At 42.1% G+C, this 22,272-nt stretch overlaps 1 protein-coding gene across 1 annotated transcript in view; it reads left to right on the forward strand.

Moving 5' to 3' along the window:
• The first annotated feature begins 643 nt into the window (after positions 1-643).
• SLC17A8 (solute carrier family 17 member 8) overlaps positions 644-22,272 on the forward strand; it is a 52,773-nt gene continuing 31,144 nt past the window's right edge. The window contains exon 1 of the mRNA XM_017668493.3: positions 644-1,138. Within this exon, the coding sequence (XP_017523982.3) occupies positions 1,038-1,138 (101 nt within the window). The 5' untranslated portion in view covers positions 644-1,037. The remainder of the gene's footprint in view (positions 1,139-22,272) is intronic.

The following is a 22,272-nucleotide window of genomic DNA, read 5'->3' on the forward strand; positions in this document are numbered from 1 at the left end:
CCTTGACATTTCCCAGATGAAGGGTGAGGAGAGTTACCCAGGCAGAGTAAACCCCAGAGGCAACAAAGAGCTTGCTGAGTTCAGTAAGGTGCTGATAGAGGAGCGGAGTGATGAGAAACAAGGCTGGCGGCCCAGGGAGGGCCTGTGGACCTTAACAAAGAACTTGGATCTATTTTGAGGACAGTGACGTCCGGTGAAGAGTTCTAAGCAGTTTCTAGGACCAACTCAGATATCTTCAATTAGATGGTCCCAGTGGCACCTATGCACTATACCTGGAGAGATCCTCCTCCATTGATCAGGAGCAAAGAAATACCTTCCTAGATATTTGTGGCCTGGGTTTTGCATTTTAGCCTCCTCAGGTGCCAGTGTTCCTCCATGGGCCACATCTATGCTAGTATCTGACTGAAAATTGTTTCATGGCTCCCACAGGGGCATAAGAGGCATAATGTAGTAGCTGAGAACCCATCTGCAGAGCCATATATAAATGCTTCATACACTTCGCCCTGGGTGCCTGCTTTGGCTGAGGGCCCATTAATAAGCCCCAGCAGCTGAGGGGTCATTACTGTGCCTGTTACTATAGCGTCACCTTGGAAAGGCTTCCTTAGCGAGAGCCTCCGCCGAGCTGAGCGAGGCAGTGGGGGGCTGGAGACAGGCCTGGCAGATGCTGTCGCTGGTCTCAGGACACCTCGTGGGCTGCAGCCCAGGGTGGGAGCGAGGCTGCGGCTGCGCTCAGCCTGAGAGTGCCTGCCTGAGGAAGCGCTACAGGCTGCTGCTGAGCGTGTAGCTTTTCCAGGGGCTCAGTTCCCAGTCAGACACCCCTTGGCCTCCTTTTTTGTGGAGAGGGGAAGTTTTTGTCTCATCTTGAAAAACCTGGGCTGGGTTTCATCTCCTTTTTGATTTTTTAAGTAGTTACCCCCCTGAGAACTGACTTCAAAGAAAGCAGAGTGGTCTGCACGCTAGACTGAAGACAGGATGACAGTTTCTGAGACTGACTAATAACGCCTCAGGTAACCCCCGCCACCACCACCCCATGAAAAATGCCTTTTAAAGCATTTGATACCTTCAGAGAAAAATTTCTGAAACCTGGAAAAGAAGGAGTGAAGAATGCCGTGGGAGATTCGTTGGGGATTTTACAAAGGTAAAGTTTGAATGCAAACTTGAATTTTATTTCTCAGCAGCTTCACATTGCTAATGTTTGAGAGAATTTGCTTCAAGTTTTAAAAACCACATTTTGAAAAGGAGTGGGTGTGTCAGATTACAGGTCTTCTGAAGCCCCTTCCAGCTCCAGCAGACAATGCCTGGAGGGGAAAAAAAATGCAGCGAAAGTATAGGGTTTAATTAGGAAAGCTTTCTGCTTATGCGGCAGTATGTGTTTGTCATTGAATTAGAAAAGATTTAGGGAGATAATAGTTCGTGTTAATTCAGTAGTGATGACAAAATCAGGAACCACTTTATATGGTGATACTTGGAGTTGAAATTTTTAAGAATTTTTCACTGCATTTTTCAATAGAAATGAAAATTAGATGTTTGCAAATTTGTTTAGTTTGTTATATAAACTATATAAAGAGTTTCCTGGTTGCATAGTTTTCAGAGAGAACAGTAGTTACACAATAGTTTGAGGAGGATAACTTAAAAAATTAATATTCTTTACAGCAGAAAATCCTCCGTGGTTACAGTGAGGAAAATGTTAAGTACTATCATTGATTTGAATGTTTTCATCCAAACCAGAAATAAATCTTTTTTAAAAGTAAAATATGCTATTTTTGGAAGGAGAGGTTGCTGTAAATGCATGAATTGATGTGACATTTTAATTTGTAATTTTTCTATAGACAGTAAGTGTCTTCCTAGGTTTTATAGATGAATTAACAAGTGGTCCTTATGTATAAGATAAAACAACTCCTTTAGTCTCTCTGATATAGATAAATGTGAATAATACCCTCGATGACATATTTATGTGTTTGAATGATTATTTCTAATCCTCCTGAATGAAAAATGACACCTGGCATCTCCTTTTAACTTTTCTGTTATCTTTTCACTTTAAAAACTTTAACATTAAAGGACTATGGCACAAGGAGATTCATTCCTTCTGTTTTACAGCACAGGTGCTCCCTCCCATCAGGATTTAATCTTACATTGTACACTTCTTGATGAGTTTCCTGGTAAGAGAACTGGGTTGGGCACCTTACTAATTTAGTAATTAAAAACAAAGTGGTTTCAATCGGACCTACACTGAATCATCATGTATAGATGAAAACTGGGCCCCGTGACAACAGTATAAACCAGCCAAATATAGGAAATGATTATAATAACCTTTGCTTTCTTTCAAGTGTTTTATCCTTCTGTTGAGCACTCCCTAGGTAACGGTCTTACTGGGGTGGTATTCGTTTAATTAAAAATGCAAAAGGAAAGCACAATGGCTCAGTAGCATATTCATTCAGGTGATCACAAAGGAATCATAACAAAGTCAGAAATAAAAACCGTATTTTGGAGTCTAGTCACCGTTATAAATCACCAACGCTGTGTTCGTGTATAAAATACTGGACAAAAAATATTTAGGAATTTTCTTTTCCAACTTCATTTTTTTTAAATTTAATTGCTTTTTCAGTAAGTGGCCTATCCTAAGAGCTGGTTTTCCTAAGTTTGAGTGGATGGTCCTCTTGAAGATCCTTTTGTTTACTGTAGTGGTTTGCTTGTAACAAAACTTGAAGATCCTTTTGTTTATTGCAGTGGTTTGCTTGTAACAAAACTTGAAGATCCTTTTGTTTGCTTGTAACAAAATTAGTCTTTTGCAAGTTGTGCGACCTCAGCTTAAAATGGAGCTACATGTTTAGGTCAGCTTAAAATGGAGCTACATGTTTAGGACTCTGAACAGTTTCCTCAGAATTCACAGAACAGTAGTAAAAATGACTAACAGTGTTTGAGATAGAGAATGCACTAAATGCAAGCTAGATGTTACCATTGTTGCTGTAATTGGAGAAAGACTTTTGGAAAAGTAGACCCAAACTCAGACCCCTTCTTTCAGTGATCCCTAAAGAGAAATTATTGGCAGATGAAGGAAAAAAAGGCATGAATTGACCAATGATCTAAGTTCATCTTAAGCTCTAGTTACTGAGTATAGCTCCAAAATTGGGGCTCCTCCAGCAAGACCATCTTTGTCATACACTTGGTGTTAACCTTATCTATAAGGTAATTATATGTAAAGTTCCTTGCCCACAGCCTGGCATGTAATGGACATTCCCTCCCTTCACTGATTTTTCACATAAACAAATTAACAGAATTCCATGTTTAAAAAAAAATTGCAAAGAACTGTTTTGTAAGAGACAAGAACATTTGAAAGTTAGGCACCCTGTCTTTTTACCTTAGCAAGCACCGTAAATCATAGATGTCTTCTAATAATGTTTGAGACCGAAATCATCATCTGATTGGAACTCTTGAGGTGTTTTTAATTATGGAGCATTTCTCACAGCCAGGGGAGTGGCATATGCACAGGGAGGCATTTGAAGTTCTCACATGGGGCTGATTACAGTTAGCATATTAGCCTTCCTGGAGAACAGTCATTGTTGAAAAGCAGCTGAACTATTTAATCAGCTAAAGGTTCAATGATATTTTGGGAAGTGGCAGAAAGACAATATATTCACTTCTAGTCCAGTGTTGAACAGATGACATAGAAGGCATAAAATTTGGAAATTAATATCGAGAAATTAACATGCAGATTTATTCAACTTAAATGACAATAGGGGTATCCTCGAATTGTTTATCTGTAATAAAATAAGAAAGGCAAACATATGTTCTAGGCAATATAAACTCATTTAATTCTATTAGCAACCCTATGAAATGGGGACTATTATAATTACAGTTTTACAGCTGAAGCTGAGGCACAGACAGGTGAAGTAAGTTGCCTAAGGTCACATAGCTTCTAAGTGGTAGAGCCGGGTTTCAGACCAGATGCTCTCCACTACCTCTCCAAGTGTCTTTGCTCTTCCCACTTACTACCTTGAAATTTAATGGCTCATTTAGGTTTAGGGAGTTACTTGGGTTGCAGTGTAGCCAGCAACCTCTGGATCTTATAGCAAGTGTGGGCTTTTCTCCTGATCAGTTATAGTAGTGAAGACTTTCCCCAAAGGAGACTGAGGAGGAGTCTGGTTCCCTATAAATATTCATATCTTCCCTTTGAAGAGATGGAACCAAGCCCTGTGTTGTGTTCGTCCTCAGCATTCAGCGGTTGTGTATTGAAGGTATGTACCCGATGCGCACTGTCTGCTCTGTCTGCAAAGGCAGGTGTGTGGGAGCAGCTCTGAGATCAGGTGAACCTGGGTACCAGCTGTCCTGACGTGCTTGACCTTCTGCCTGCGTGACCTCAGGCAACTTGGCTCCCACCCTTGCAGCCAGGGTGATTCTAATAAAACAGTCAGATCATGTTTCTCTCCTGCTCAAAGCCTCTCGGGGGGTTTCCCACCTCAATCAGAGTTAAAGCCAGTGTCCTTCCACTGGCCTTCAAGGCCCTACATGACCCATAGGATGTTGAGAAATCTCTCTGACTTCATCTCTGACCCTCTTTTTCCTGCCTCACCCCACTCCAGGCACACTCGTTGCTCTTTTTGGAACTCCCTGGGCCCACTCCTGTGCCAGCTTTTGCACCGTATGTTTTGTATCCTGAAAGCTTTTCTCCCAAACAGCCTAACTGCTCATTTCCTCACTTTCTTCCAAGTCTCTTCCCAAAGGCCACCTTCCCAGGGAGGACCTTCCTAACTCTCCAGTTTAAAGACAAAGCTCACCTCTCCTCCCACCCACTCCCTGTCCTCTTCCCTGCTTTAACTACTCCACCTCTATCTTAGGTGGGGTTCCCTAAAAGCTGAGCCTGCGACAGGGTTTTGGACAAGCCTAGGGTGTGATTTACTGGGCGGGGGTTTGGGGTGGGCAGAGGGCTGGGGTGGGGTGTGGAGCTCATCCTGAAAAAATTGGGAGGTAGGGAGGAATGCAGGGTAGGAAAGGAGAAAACCAAGCAAGGATGTGGTCTCAGGCAATGCACAGGCCAGATCACAGCAGGAAGCTCTGGGCATGGCCTGTACAGAGGCCTCTCTGGACGAAGGGACCAGCTTTTTATGTCTCTAGAACAGCACTTCCTACTGGCAGTCCCGACCTGCAGAGGACGGCCACCGCTGAGCTGCCCAGTGGTGCTGGTGGCCCCGGCACCGCAGCATCCTCATTACCTTGGTAAAGGGAGTATTCCTCAGGCCACCTGAGGAATATAATTAGCGTGTGTGTTTTCTGATCTTATATAATAAATCCATTATAACACGTCAACTTCTTTGAGCCATTTGATCCCTTTCTCTAATCTGCAGTAAGAGTTCTAGCATCTCTCTTAAAAAACAAAACTATTAAAGAGAAACCTGTTTACTGAAAAGTATGATCAACACTGAAAAAATGTCATGAATTTTTATATTCCAAATAACAGACATCAAAATTTTAGCTAAAGCAAAAGAAGATAGCCCCTCTAATCCTCAGTACTTCATCTATAGGGCTCATTCAAATTCCGTAGTCAGGCATTTTAAGATGAAATAAGCCTCTATTTAGGTTTACTGGACAATGAAGGAAAGAAAAGGAGGTGGGCCCCGGACCTAAGGAAGAGTGGTCTTGTGGCCCAGGGAATTCTCTCTTCTAAAGGAATATGAGCTGCAGGAGGAATGTTTGACATGCTTATTAAACCATGACCTGAGTCCACCAGGTCCCTATCTTGAGGTTCTTACTCAAAGGAGGAAGCCACTCATGGTTGAAATGACAGGCAGAAGTCACTGACAGTCAGTCCACTTCAGAGGTGTGCTCTGCTCCATCGCTGCACCACAAGAAACTCTCAAGTCATTCAAGAAATCATAGTGGCCATAATCTCTGATCGCAATGCAATAATGACTAGAAATTAGTTTAAAAATAAAAAGTCATCAAGTATAAAAATCAAACAAATATTCATATTTGACCTGATTGTTTATAGTTCATAATGCGTGATCAAAACTGAAAGTTTCTGTGACAACTGCCCTTGTACTCTTCACCATGTAAGAACTTGTTCACCATGTAAGAACTTGTTCGTTACGCTTCAGAAGATTGGAGACTGTTGAGAACTAGGCTTGGGGTTGATTAATGATTGTGCATTGAGTCCCCTATACAGAATTTTATTGTTGTTAACAACCATTTGATCAATAAATATGAGAGATACCTTCTCAAAAAAAAAATTGATAAACTCCTAGCCAGAGTAACTAAAAAAAAAAATTCTACATTAAGAAAAAATATATATATATATGTATATATATATATACATAAAATGTGAAATTCAATTTAAAAAAATAAATAAATAAAATAAAATACTATGCCAAAACTAGTCATCTGACTTGCAAAGATGCAGCCTAATAAAATTATTCACAGCTTTTCTTTATCATTATGGATCCTTTAACTTTTTGACAGTGTAAAACTTACTAAGATTTCCATTATCTTAATGATTCAGTAACACCAACTCTCTAAGTTTTCTGCATTCTACTTGGGAAAGCACAAATTGTAACAATATTCTAGACAAGATCTCTTGGCTATTGAGGGAATTTGACCCTCTGCTGTTAATCATAGAAGAAAAAAACTTGTGCTTGTGTTCATGGTTTTGAATTGGTAAATTTAATGAAAGTTAATACAGAAAAAAATAAAAAAATTAAAAAAAATAAAAAGTCATCAGGCTCCTTTTGGCATCTCTACTTTGTTTCGGTTTCTGAGACCTAGCAGCCCATCCAAACCATTTCCTTGGCCTTTGCCAGGATGTTAAATTCTAGGTCATGGGAGAATACCCCTGAGTTAGCTTCCTAAAGCTTCTGTAACAGTACCACAGACTGAGTAGCTTAAATTCATTTATTTTCTCACGTTTCTGGAGGCCCAAAGTCAACTGAAGATCTCAGCAGGGTCATGCTCTCTCCAAAGCCTCTGAAGGAGGGTCATCTTTGCCTCTGCCTCACGTCTGGTGGCTGCTGGTAATCCTGGGTATTCCTGGGTTTGTAGGCATATCATTCCAGTCTCTCCTCTCTTGCCACACAGCCTTTTCCCCTGAATTTGTCAGTGTGTTCAAATTCCCTGCTTCTTATAGGGACGTGAGTCACTGGATTAGGATCACCCTAATCCAACTTGACCTCATCTTAACGTTGTTGCATCTGCAGAGACCGCATTTCCAAATAAGGTCCCATTCATGATATGGGGGTTAGGACTTGAACTTTTTATTTTGGGGGACACAATTAACGTACTCCTCATATTGACAAAATCTCCCTTATCCAGTTTTATTACCCCTCCATCTCCCTCAGATGTAGCACATTCAGGATCCATTTCCTGCTTCCTACTGGTAAATGTTAGCACCTGCTCCTTTGGTGTATAACCCCTTCCTTTACTGGAAGGCCCAGTAAATGCCCAACCTGGAATTTGGCTCTGATTATTTTTCTGGGGGTCAGACAGGGAGGTGGGAGCAGATCCTGAAGAGTGCTAACATTGTCCTGTACATCACCTGCATTTGAGGCCTTTGTGTAATTTTCAAGTAAGGGGATCCATTGTCCAACAGGAGAGGAGTGTCTGAGGGTGGGAGGTAGGTGTTCAGAGAAACTAGGGCTTTAGATATTTAAGTGCATTTATCCCTTAATCCAAGTATCAGATGTCCTCCCATTCCAAGTTCTCAGCGTCCCAGTTCTTTTCAGGATCTCAGCTTTGGTGCTTGAAACCTACCTAGGCTCAGAATTCTACCTTCTCTGGAATTCTTCTATTTTTAAAAACTAAGCTTTTATTTTGGAATAATTTTAGACTTACAGAAAAGTTGCAAAAATAGTACAGAGACTTCCTATAAACTCCTTACTCAATTTCCTCTAGTGTTAACTCTTATATATACTGTGGTACATTTGTTAAAACTAAGATACCAACATTGGTACATTACTAATTAAACTCCACACTTCATTAACATTTCATTAGGTTCTCCACTAATGTTATTTTTCTTGTTCCAGGATCCAGTCCAGGATACCACGTTGTACTTAATCATTGTATCTCTGTAGCCTCTTCTGATCTGGAACAGTTTCTCAGCTTTTTCTTGTTTTTCATGACTTGGGTAGTTTTGGGAATACTGGTTGGGTGTTTTGTAGATTGTCCCTCAGTTTGGGTTTGTCTGATATTTTCCTCATGATTAGACTAGGTTGTGAGTTTTTAGGAAAAATACTACAGAGGCGAAATGCTTTTCTCATCACATCACACCAGGTACATGCTGTCAGCATGACTTTTTGCAAGTGATGCTAGCCTTGAGTAGTTCATTAAGGAAGCGTTGGCCAAAAAAAAAGAAGTGTTGGCCAGGTTCCCCTACTTTCCGTACTTTGTTCTTTGAAATTAGATCACTAAGTCCAGCCCATGCTCAGAGGGGATTCGACCATTTTTACAGTGAGTTCTTGTGCCAGAGCTTCAGTTCTATCTGCCCTCCAAACACAGGAGATGTGAGTCTCTTTAAGGGGTGACAAGGAAGCAGTTGGCTCTTGTCCTTTGTGTTAAATTGGCAATTGATTGCCCAAATCCTGTCATTTTTCTTTCATAGAAGGATCAAACATATTTAATAATAGCCACTCAACTCTGTAGAGTAATTGCTGTTTTTCCAGTGCCTCCCAAATACCAGAGATATTGCATGAACCAGTGCATCCCATGTTTCCTGTATCCCATCCCAGTTTACCATGGGTGGAAGTCTTAACATTTGCCCTGGTACCACATGCCAGGCACTAACAACACCCCACCCGGCACTCAAGGTTCTCATTGATTTCTCGCTAGCTGGCTGACAGATTCCAAGATCTCATTCTTAGGATCTGCTTCCTAGAACTGTCTCTTAAGGACTCCCACCTCAGGGATTCTTCTCAAGAAGTAGGGCACAGAACTCCTCAGTTTTTATACCTTCTGTATTCTCTCTCCAATCTTTTCCTAGTCTGGCAGTGTATTTTCTTATCTAGGGTTTATTTCTTCCCTTTCTCCAACTTTCCCCAAATTTTATAATACCCAAATCCTCTATGTGCTTTTTCATTTTTGAAGTATAGTTGATACATAATCTTATATTGGTTTCAAGGATACAACACAAAGTTCAACAGTTACTTACATTATTAAATCCTCAACCCAACTAGTGCAGTTACTGTCAAAATATAAAGATGTTACAGAATGATTGGCTATATTATCCATTAGACATAATATCCTCTACTACTATCCCTGTGACCAACTTATATTATGATTAAGAATTTTTGTGACCAACTTATATTATGATTGAGAATTTTCGTGCCCCTTTATCCCCCTCACCCTCCCCACCAACCTACCCTAACCCCTCCCCCATGGTAACCACCAGTCACTTTCCAGTGTCTATGAGTCCACTGCTATTTTGTTAATTTTGTTTTATTTTTATATTCCACAAATAAGTGAAATCATATGATATTGTCTTTCTCCACCTGGCTTAGCATGATATCCTCTAGGTCCATCCATTTTGCAAATGCAGTATTTTTTTTTTGTCTGAATAATATTCCTTTGTGTATGTGTACCACAACTTTATCCATCTACTGATGGACACTTTGGTTGCTTCCATATCTTGACTGTTGCAAATAATGGGGCAATAAACATAGGAGTGCATATATCTTTTCGAATCATGGATTTTGTTTTCCTTGGGTAAATTCCTAGAAATGAAATTACTGGGTCATGTGGTATTTCTATTTTTAGGTTTTGAGGAACCTCCATACTGCTTTCCACAGTGGCTACACCAATTGACATTCCCTCTAACAGTGTAGGAGGGCTCCCTTTTCTCCACATCCTCACCGACACTTGTTATTTCTTGTCATTTGGATAGTGGTCATTCTAACTGGTGTGAGGTGATATCTTATTGTGGTTTTGATTTGCATTTCTCTAATGATTAGTGATGTGGAGCATCTCTGTATACTTCTTAAACCTTGGTGCAAAGGCCATAGACACAATAAAATCTTCTCATATTCTATCCATTTAATGAAGCAAAACATATTGCTTTTTTTGACAGAGATATTCTTTACGTATTAACACACAGAAATAGTTTCCACTTTCATAAAGAAACATGAAATATCATTAAAAGTTCTTAGGAGCAATCAACAGAGTCCACTGTAGCTAAAGTGGAATGAAATTCAGTAAAGCATGTTAGGAAGCCTTCAGACTTCCTAGGAGGACCAGATCTGGATGGTCTACCTGCAGGAAAAGGCTGGAGATAACGTCTTATGTCATACCACTTCACTGTTCTAGATGTAACACAGCCACCACCAGTGCTTGCTTGTAAGTACTAATTATGATTTGGTCCAACAGTTCTGCCACAGTAGTCACAGAGGAACCACTTCCTCCGCCATTGCATTTGCCACCATTTGCATGGCCATCTCCCCTGCAACCTGCATCTTTCTCTTGTTGCCTCCTTTGGCATCTAAATCTCACTCAAGTGCTTCTGATTTGGCAGAGTCCACATCACTTACCAACACTGTGCCTGCAAGAGAGCATAGGAAAAGCAAGTTTCTCTGCTCGTGAGGCAGAACTCAAAGCATCGAGAGACAATGAAGGTACTGGGCATCCATAAATGGTGGTTGTCTACTATGTATCTCTGCTCCTAGTCTAATTTTAATTTTTCTACTTCTCATAGAAATATGGGTATAAAACATATTTTCCTTTCCTCTTAATTTTAACTACAAGAAAAGCAATAGTGCAAGAGTATGTTAAATGGCAACTGCACATCATGTTGGGGTCACAATAGGGAGTGGTGGGGACCTGCAGTAAACAGAGTCAATTGTAGCCATGAGAGAACGTGAGCCTAATAATTACAGATCTTCAGGTTTTTTTCAATGTAAGCAGGAAATCCGAGTGTTTTTGTTTGGGAGTACTCTTCTGATTTTTAAACTCTGACAATCCAAATTCTAAGAAAACCATGCAATGAAAACATGTCTGTGCACCAGATAGGGCCATTGGGCTGTCGGTTTACCACTTCCAGCTTAGGCTTTTGGAATAAAAAGAGCCACAGAGACCAAATTTTTATTTTTTACTCTCTCTATCTCATCCATCTTATTATTCCCTGATTACGTAGGGAACACTGACTGACTGTTTGAATGAAGGACAGGAAACAGTGAAATTACCAGGAGAGGAAAAAACAGCATAGGTTAACACTTTGAAATCTGTAAACTGCTGGGTGCTAGCGATCCTTGGTTCCTGACTTTATGAGCTTAGAGTCTACTGGAGGAGAGAAATATTAATTAAAAAATTACACAAATACAGGTACTGTGGGAGTATTGGCTGGATGGGAGTTGACTAGGTGCATTCTGTTGAGATCCTTTTGAATCTGGTGCACGGAGAGCCACGCTGATGAGATCCTATTCCAAAGCCCAGACTAGCTCGGGGGTCAGATTTTAAGTCCCCGCTCCCTTCTTTAAAAGTTACCATTTATTGGTTAATTCTAAAGTAAGGGGTTTAGAAACTTTATCTCATTTAATGCTCATGATAGTCCTACCACCTTTCAGAGCACCGAGGCTCAGAGAGGTTAAGCAACTTTCTCATTCACACAGCTAATAAATGCTAGACTCCGCATTGGACCCAGGACTGACAGATTGATTCCACAGCATGTTTTCTTAATCTCTCTTCAATATTACTTTCCCAGAACCTTTTCAAAATGTCTGTTTACATGAAGTATTTTATATTTGTAAGATGCTTTCTGATTAGTTCCTTGGTGTGCTGGTAAGAGCAGGTTTGACATCAAATCTGGTTTTTGTTCTCACTTCACCCACAGCAGCTGTGTGATTCTTGGGCAAGTCTTAGTCTCCCAAGATGTAAAATGGGGAATAAATCGTACTTTTCAAGATTGTCTTGAGGATTCAGAGAGATTATATTGGTGTATATATATATATAGAGAGAGAGAGAGTATATAAATACATAATCTCACACAGTGCCTGCTGTGTAGGCGATAGTCAATATCTGTCAATTTCTTCCTTCCTCTAGTATAATAGCAACTCAATGATTATGTAAAAAACAATCTGAGGCATATTTGATCCTTTTGAAAGGCAAGTTACATCACTGTATTAGTCTGCTTGGGCTGCCATTTGCTAGAAACTGGGTAGTTTAGCAACCGAAATTTATTTCTCACAATTCTGGAGGTTCCAAGTCCAAGGTCAAGAAGTTAACAGTTTGATTTCTCCTGAGGCCTCTCTCGGCCTGCCTACCTACTCACTGCGTCTCCACGTGGTCTTCCTCTGCGCTCCTGGTGTCAATGTGCCCAAATTTCCTCTTCTTGTAAGGACACTGGTCTAATTGGGTTAAGGCTCCCCCATGGGGCCTCATCACCCTAATCATCTCTTCAAAGGCCCTTTCCCCAAATACAGTTATATCCTGAGGTCCTGAGGATTAGGGCTTCAAGACAGGAATTTGGGGTCTGGCAGTGGGGAACAATATAGCTAATAATAAATGCTTACCAGAAGTGAGCAAGGAAACGGATTTTAAAAAGTTAGGAAGTGATCTGCAAGCTCTGCTCACTTTGTGCTTCAAATGTTGACCTTACTACCTACCAAACCAGCTCTATGACTGGGAACATTCTTATTGTGGGTAAATAGTTTTGTCAGTGCTTAAAGGCTAGTTAGCATATTGTAAGCAGTTAGACTCCTGGGGCTGGGATGTTTACTGGACAATTGTGTTTGTGAACAGGGCCTGCGCTTTCCTAGTGTATAAAAGACCAGCAGCCCACAAGACTGCAGCTCTCTGTATTTGGGGAAAAAACAAAACAGATGTTAGCCTGGAAAGAATGAAGATTCTCTGATCTTAAAGGCCAACTCCAGGGGAACACTGAAAGAAAGAAAACTGAATGTAGTAAACAACTGTTAAGGATAATCAAAGTCTTCCACTTCCTAAGAAAGGAGTTCCTTTTTCTCTCTTGTTCTTATAATCCCATCCCTCTTAAAAAAAAAAAAAAAAAAGAAGACTTGTTTCTGGGCAGGAATGAGTAGATCCTTACCTCTTCTGTAAGTGCTTCAGGCCAGGAGTGATTGAATTGATCTGAAAAAGATCCACCCATTCTTTTCAATTGAATAGGGATTCATATGCCCAGACAGTATGCTGAGCCTGGGGAAAGAAGGTGAATGAGAAATGGCTCCTGCCCTCAACGTGCTTACAATCTACTGGGGAGACCTTCAGCCATTCATGTTCTCAAATCAACATGTATTTACTCAATACCTGCTATGCTGACAAAAACATCTTTAACTCAGTTGTGATATGTGAACAGAGGAATGTACAAAATGCTTAGGAAACATCAGGGATGGTGCAGGCCCCAACATTGAATCAATGCCTAACTCATTTGTTGGTTGTAATATTTTACTCATTGTAGTGTAGGCTCATTTAATCTTAACAGCTCTGTGAGATAAATATGATCATTTTACAGATAAAGAAATGTGAGATTCAGAAAGGCCGGGTTACTTGCCCCAAATCACACAGCTAGTAAGTAAGTGGTGGAGGTGGTGATCAAACCAGGTTAGCTGACTGCCGTGAAGCCTGGTTTGTTCCATCATGCAGGGTAAGGTGGTTTAGAATCTTCCTCTGAGCTTGGCTATACAAGAAATGCCCTACTATTTTACTGTTTCTAAAACAAATCAAATTGAACTTGGAGGCCCCATCCTGGTAGAAATGAAGTTTCAGTTGATGTTGGTGTGTGCATCCAGGTTGTGCAACCCCACCCAGATTGCACAAGGGACTCACAAACACCCCAGGAGGTCCCTCCAGTGGTTGAGCTAAGTTCGTTCCCGATCCCAGAGTTGATAAAAGTCTGGTGACTCGGCTGCCACTTCAGAGAAGGGAAACTGGGACTCAGGAGCCAGGCTCCCTCTCCGTAGCTCCACATGTCCTGTCTCCAACTGGGAGGCACTGTAAGGTGGCTTTAGGTCGGGTAGCTATAGGTCCTGCTCCTTGGGGGGAGCCCACACTTCCTTCCCTGAGGGGTATCTTCCCCTCTATCACTACTCTCTTCATTCTCTCCATCCTGTGTGTCCCCATGCTGTGCATCCTCCTCCTGGAGACTCTCAGGACACCCCAAAGGGTGACTGTGTTGGCTCAGGTTCTCTAAGAAGCAGACACCAAGACAGGGATAGATGCCAAAGAGATAAGTTGAGGGAAAATGGAGAAGGAACTGGAGACTGGGAGAGCTTTTGGTTGTGATGCTCTCTGCCTGGGAGAGAGGGATGGAGGAAATTTTTGGTAGGAAGAGTCTCAGACTACACCACAGTATTAGGAGGTTTTGGCAAGGCCAATGGAGAGTTCTAGAGCCAGTCACCTGTCAGAGGAGTCCTGCCTCTTGCAGGAAAGGGCCTGCCTTATATCCTTGCTGTTTCAGTGCCCAGCAACAGTGTGAGAAGCAGAGCCCTTGAGTTGAAGCCCCATTGCATTTAGAGCACAGCAGCTGGGGATGTCTTCAGTTAAGTTCCTCACGGCCCCATGGTGCTTGAAAATGTTGGTCAGTACTTCTCTTCATCCAAAGCATCTGCATGCATATATGGAGATGTCATGTTACACTTACAACTGGTAACAATTTCATTAATAGCAATAGTAACAATACTTACCATTTATTAATAGAAAACTCTTTCATGTGCCAAGCACTGCAGTAAATAATTTGCATGCATCATATCATTTAATGATTAAAACAACCCTGTAAGATAGCTGTGGTCATTATCTTATTTTAGAGATGGGATTGTTATGGCCTGAATTATGTTCCCCCAAATTCTTATGTTAAAGTCCTAACTCATAGGGCCTAAGAATATGACTGCATTTGGAGATAGGGTCTTGAAAGATGTAAGTTAAAATGGTCAGAGTGGGCCCTAATCCAAATTATTTCTGGTGTTCTTATATGAAGAATTTGGATACAGAGACACACAGAGGAATAATGTGTGGAGATACAGAGAGAGGATGGCATCTACAAGCCAAGGAGAGAGGCCTCTGCAGGAACTAACTCTGCAGACACCTTGATTTTGGACTTCTGTCCTCCAGAACTGAGACAGTGAAGTTCTTTTGTTTCAGCCACTCAGTCTGTGATGCTTTGTTATGGCAGCTCTAGCAAACAAATCCCAGAATATGTTGGCTTACGGTGGTCACACTTAGCCAAAGTCACAGAGCTAGCACATGGGAGAAGAGCATTCGGCTTCCCGGAGCCCAGTTGCCAAAATACCCAAATCATCTAAAGACCGGTAGTGGCTAGATAAAGGCTACAATGTAACAGAATGCAGAATGACCGAGTGACTCAGGAAGGTCACTGAGACAGAACACAGCCTGGCCAGCCAGGAAACACATGAAAGGGAACCAGGAGACCTGACAGCCAGGAGAACACCTCTACGTCCTGCCTCTGTCCTCTACTGGCTGTGTGGTCTTGGCCAATCTGCTCTTGCTTTCTGAACTATGGTTATGTTCTGTGTCAAATGGAAGTATTCCCTGTGTTTCACTGAGCTGTTCTAACCTTCAAATAAGATCATGAAAATGTGGGGAGGGGGAAGGGCAGAGGAAAAGGACTGGATCTGCATCATAGAAATATTAGTGTAGTTATTACGTATTATCCCTGTTTTAGCAGATACTAATAAAGCTAGTATAAGAATGTATCTGTATTACAGCATCAGTTTTCCATGATATTAAAATCATGTATGTTCTGATGGCAGACATTCATGGACACCATTGGGCTGCACATTATAAACAGTCCTTTAATCCAAATGACCCTCAGACAATGTGAATGGCATCGATGCTCGGTCTAGTAGGGTGGACTCATAATATCACTCTGAGGATTGATGTAATATAGCTGGCATATATTGAGTTTTTACATGTGTCAAGTTCTGTCCTAAATGATCTAAATATAAAAATTCACTTATGACAATCCTAAGAACAACCCCATGAAGAAGAAACTATTGTTATAATTCCTAGATTACAGATGAAGAAATTGAAGCCCAGAGAAGTTAACCAGGCCAAAGTTACACAGCGAAGTAAGTGGAGTAAACTCGGACCGAGTCACACTGGCTCCTAGACTGAAAGTAGATTGGAGAAGAAATGAGGCATCCAGGATGGTTTCAAGATTTTTGCCTGAAAAACCAACGAACAAAATTGTTGTTACTTAGAATGGGAGAGACTTTTGGCATTGATTAACTCAGTTTGGATATGTTAATTTTGAGATGCTGATTATGTTGGCAAGGAGATGTTGAATAAATCTAGATTTGAAAATTGGGGTATGTCAGCATCTGTATGGCAGCTAAAGCCCAGAAATGGGATGAGTATAAATAGAAAACATATACTATACTCCCTATACTAAGGAGTATCGACAGGAAAAAAAAGAGACTTGTGAACTGAGTCCTGGGAACCCCAGTGTTTACAGGTTGAAGATAAGGAATCAGTTCAGGAGACAAAACAGAAGGAGTGGTCAGAGAATTAGGAGAAAGACCAAGTGAGTGTGGTTTCCTGGAAGGAAATAAAGTAGTCAAGGAAGAAAGAGTGATCAGTTGTGTCAAGCACTGCTGTCTGATTAGATGAGGTCTGAAATGACCTTTGGATTGAGCCACTACTGACTGTAAGAAGAGCAATTTAGTGGACTGGTGGGAATATATGGATGGAGTAGGTCCAAGAGAATGGGAGGAAGGGAATCAAATACAGTGACTTCTGAGTTTTACAAAAAAGGAAAATGAATAATAGGGGATGGTAGCTGAAGGGAAAGTGTTAAATGTTACTATGGGAGAAGTAAGAGCCCATTTTTAGGCAAAAGGAATGATCTAGTAGGAGAAAATAAGAAAATCTGCAAATGGGTAATTTTCTACTGGATCTCTTTTTTAGCAAGCTTCTAATAAAGGTAAAATTAAGTGTACTGGTTAGCTGGGTCATGCAATGTGGAAGAAATCTATCAACACTGTTTCAGTAGAAAATTCAGTGAAACATGTTGTTGACACAGACTCTGGACTTGGGCTTTGCATCCTACCTCAAATGACTTAGTTTTCTCATCTATAAAATAGCAAGATGACACTATCTACCTCACTGGGTTGTGTCTCACCTGAAGGGTATTTTCCCTGGCCAAGTTCACTCTGGATGTGGTGAGACTGAATAACAGCAATGGAATGTTAGGGGTAAAAGGGTTTATACCAAACTTTATTCTCATGGTGGCAGGTTGAGTGCTGGAATCATGTCTGCCTCTGGGGCATTTGCAGTCAGTCTTCATCTCTGCCTCCAGGCCTCTCAGCCACCACAGCCCCAGAGCACCAGGCAGAGATCTTTATATAGAGTCAATAATAGCTCACTGCAAACACGTGTACCAGCATATGCCTGTGAACATTGCATGTGTGCAGTGGGCATGCATGCATATTAGGGTCAGGTGAGGATCCTGGTTCATGGAACTTCCATTTTCCCTATACTCTACTCCTCTAGGATTCTCACCTCCCAATCTACATGCCCTCAATCTTCTGCAATGGTTCCTGTGCAAGAAAGCTGGAATGTTGTAACCAAACTCCACAACAACAGAGGCTACTACAATATATAAATAAAAACAAATTATGATGATGATATACAAATTGCAAACTATGGTAATAATAGTCATTCTCAAGCCTGAGGAGAATGATTGCCACCAAGTGGTCATTCCAGCTGTATTCAAACCAGTTCTACTCAGATGAGTCCATGACTTACCCTTTCTGTGCACACCCAGCAAGAGCCTTTTTTGCTAGGGTGTGTGCCCGATCTACCCAGACATTGGAGGAGATTAACCTTAAGGGCAATAAGACGCATGTTTTAATGACACCAACATATGCAAATCTTGTCCATCAGGTAGGATATATGCAAGAGAGTAGTCCTGTGATAGTACTGTGACAGGAAGGGTGGCCCATCTGGGTTTAGTATACCATACCTTTAATCCTCTCCCTGAGGGGGTTACAGAGGGGGTTACAGAGTGCTACTGGAGGTGCAGGTGCTGGCTGTAAAGATAAATCGCTCTTACCTTCTGGCTGTTTAGGGTACAACACCATGATCTATGGAGACCACTCTCACTCTGACATTACTCCAGGAATATATAGGAGGTCAGCCTCCAGGCCTTGTTCCCAGCGTGCCAGGGGGGAAAGCCATCCCTGGTCCATGTGTCAAAACATCCAAAGCCATGTGCACTGAACAGAGTCTCCAGGTTGCTGTGGGACTAGGTGTAAGTGCCTTTTAGAGCACACAATGCATGATTGCCAGGCTCTGCTGATGTCTTCAAAGGTTAAACACAGGCCCCACCTTCAGACTACAGCTCACATTGTCTTCTGCCCTGGGCTAATTTGTTTGCCTCATCATTTCCTGGCTATGCCAGAAATGGTCTGTGCTCCTTCCCAGAATTGTACCAGAATTCAATAGGTTGGCAAATTTGTTTAAGCTGCTGCCAGAGATACCATAACCATCTTTGGTCACATAGTCATCCAGCTTGATGGATCTATCTCACCCAAAGCCTGCACAGCCTTGATGGCCTGCTTCACAGTGGCAAAGGCAAATGCATGTTTCATTCCAGCCCCACCTGACACCCTTTCCTACCAAATAGTGCAAGGGCTTCAGAATTTGTGTCAAGTGTGGGATAAACAGTCTCCAGTAGCCTAAAAGACTCCAAAACTCCTGTAATAATGCTATAGTTGTAGGGGTAGAGAAGGCCTGGATTTTATCTCTGCTTCTGGTCTAACTTTAGTCTTACCCAACTAGATGACTCCCAAGAATCTGACTGACAAACCAGGTTCCTGAAACTTCTTTCTGTTCACAGCCCATCCTTTCTCCTGTACATGTTGCAGCAGTCTAGGTGCCGCACCTTCTAGATCTGTAGGAGAATCAAAAGTAAGCATGATATCATCAATATAATGGTACAGCCATACTGTTGGCAGTTTCTCGCATGCTGCCAAGTCCTGGGCTACAAGTCCATGACAGATGGTGGGGCTGTGGAGTTATCCCTGTGGGAGGACACGAAAGCCCATTACCATCCTTCCCACATGAAGGCAAACTGTTCCCGACTTTCTTGTTCTATGTCAATGGAAAAGAAGGTATTAGCAAGATTTACAACATAATGGTATGTCCCTAGTTCAGGACTGAGGGTATCCATCAGGTCTGCAATAGAGGGGATGGCAGTATGCATGGGGGTATGACTTTATTCAGTTCTCTGTAATCCACAGTTACATTTCAGGAGCCATCCAGCTTTTTTACTGGCCACACCAAGAAATTAAAAGGGCTATGTGTGGGCTTTATAATACCCACCTTCTCCAGTTCCTGGAGGGTTTCCCCAGTTTCTTTATGCCCTTCAGGTAATTTGCATTGCCTTGGTATTAGTCACCAGCCGAGGCACAGGCAAAGCTATAGGTGGGTTGCTTAGCAAGTCCCCTCAGAATTGCCTTCACCACACATATGCTTAGTCTGAACTCACCTTCAGCGGTCTTCAACCTTAGGCTCTGCAAGATATCTATTGCTAAAATATATTCAGGGCCTGGAGAGCTATACACACTATACTACTTTGGGGGTAGATGCCCTATTCCCAATGGGATTTGGGCTTCTTTCACTCTGATAGCCTTGCACCCATATCCATCTATAACAGTGGGGGTCCCAGGAAGCCACTCAGAATTGCCATAAATCACTGAGCATTCCACTCCTGTGTCTTCCAGAGTCAGGACATGTACATTCACTGGGGACCAGTGAATTGATATTTCAACGTGTGGCCTTCAGTCCCTACCTGGTCACCCAAGGCAGTTCCTTGAACCTCCCCTCAGTCAAATGACACTGTTTAGTCATCTTCCTGCATGGGCTCAGGTGAGGTCGGTTCACTCTCCAGCAGAAAGTCTTGCAGGTGCACAGGCTGGGCTTGTGGCTCTGTCTCCAGCCTCCACTTCTTGGTCCTCAGTGGCTGAAACCGCTGCTCCAGCTTCAATTGTTGCCACAGTTCCAGTGAGATTCTATTTGACTTCCCATCCAATTTCTCTCTGTCTGCTCCTACTTCTATTAAATCTGGGTCCTTGTGACCTTCACAAGGCCCTTTAGACCCTTCCTCTCACTAGCAGACTGTACTTCCTTCCATGCCCACATCACTTCTGCTTCTCCCAAATCTGCCACAGTATGAGTAACTGCTATGGGCTGGCCTAAGTAAGGGGCTAGAATGGCCACTAAGGGCCTATAGAAGGATGAGGGAGCTGTTTGCAGCACTGTATCCCTCATCCCTGGCTAAACAGCTCCTTGTCTGGGCCATAATTTACTGGGTTAGAAATGGCATTTTTCATGCCCAAGTCCTGTGACACACTTTGGTATACATCTACCATCTAGTGGGGGAAGATGGTAAATCACCCCAGTTGGCCATACGGTGCAAGGTGCGGTCGGTCATTACTCACTCAAGAAATGAATGATTCCTTGGAGTCCGGCGTGCATTCTGTAGTTGCTGCTACAAGGCAGGGTGAGTTGTCAGGGAAGCCAGCTGTCCCATTTCTGTTACAGACAGAATGATCCCATCACCCCCACCTCCCAAAGGCACAGCATATGGACTCCGAGGGTTTCTGCTGAAACTAAGAGCCCAAATCTACCAGCTCCACCTGTGCATAGTGGCAGAGCATGGAGTGTTCTCCGACCTGGGGAGGGGGCTGCACCTCTCCTGAAGGAACCCACTGTTGCTGTGCCTTTATTTTCTTAACTACAACTGGGCAGGATTTCAATAGAGGAGAGGTTGGTACCTCTAGGAGAGGTTGGTGTCTCTAGCATCACCTCTTCCTCCTCATTCTCCCCCAGCTGCTTCACCATTTCTGGGACTGACAGCAGCTCTCTTGCCACTCCCAGAGCACCTTCTCTGCTACATCCTTTACTATTTCCACAGTGCCTCGCAGCAACACTATGTCAGTCTTCAACAACTCTCTTACCTTCACTTAATACCTTGTAGCTGGAGTTCTCGTGCTGTCTCTTCTTGTGCTTCTTGCGTGTATGTCCTTCTCCTTCATGGCCTTCACCTCTCCCACAGTGCCTCACAGCAACACCATCTCATTCTTGAATTAATTTTTTTCTTCTTTCATGGTATTTACCTCTTCTTGTGCTCCTCACAGGAGCACGTTCTTCTCCTTTATGGCCTTTCTTAACACGTGAGGAATAGCCAACCTCACAGGCACTCTGTTTCTTTAAGGAATTCCCTATTTTGCAAAGGGCATCCTCTACTGCTTCAGGCATCACCTCCACCTCCCCCCTGTCCTGGGGAGGGGCCCATTATGCTAGGAGGCAGGCCACATCAGATCACAGGTACACTGGGGATACCTGAGTGCCTCCCCATTCATAGCAGTGAGCTGCTGACATACTCCTTCCACGAGAGCAGCTTATTCCATTGTGTTTGGTCTGCTGCAAATCCTGACTATGCTTAATGTCTTGCCTGAGATGGATTGTCCCCAGGCAAGTTCACTCTGGATTTGGTGAGAGTGAATTAAAACAATGGAATGTTAAGGGTGGAAGGGCTTATACCAAGCTTTATTTGCATGGTGGTAGGTTGAGTGCTGGAATCACATCCGCCTCTGGGTACTCACAATCTGTCTCTGCTTCTGCCTCAGGCCTCTCTACCCCTGCAGCCCCAGAGCACTAGGCAGGGCTTTTTATAGAGTCAATAATAGCTCACTGCCAACACGTGTGCATATGCACTGCATGTGTGCTGTGGGCAAATATATTAGGGTCAGGTGAGGATCCTTGCCATGGAACTTCCATTTTACATACAGGTTGTTATGAGATTTGAATGACTTAATGGCTATAAAAGTACAGTACAATATCCAGAATACCAGTGATTTTAGACATTATGATTTGTTTAACAATAACTTTAAAAATAAATACCAATTATTCAAATTATGTTAAGAACAGAACTTGACACATGTAAAGATAAATGCCAGCTGTTTTTATTTTGAATTATTTAAATTATTTTACCTGAACAATTATTATTGTATTATAAAATAATATAATGTCTTTAATAAATTAATAATATCTTTATAAAATGCAGGCTGCATCCTTCTGTGGGATTCTCTTTTCCTTTCTTTTTGCTGAGTACACTTCCTTTCTTCACTCTTTCTGGCTTTTCTTCTGACCATTCTTTTTTTCACTGAAGTAAAGTTGATATACAATCTTATTTGGTTTCAGGTATACAACACAATGGTTCACCAATTACTCACATTATTAAATCCTCACCCCAACTAGGTAGTTACTATCTGTCAATATAGGAAGATGTCATATAATCATTGGCTATATTCTCCATGCTGTATT

This window comes from Manis javanica, chromosome 10, assembly GCF_040802235.1.
Source record: "Manis javanica isolate MJ-LG chromosome 10, MJ_LKY, whole genome shotgun sequence".
NCBI lineage: Eukaryota > Metazoa > Chordata > Mammalia > Pholidota > Manidae > Manis > Manis javanica.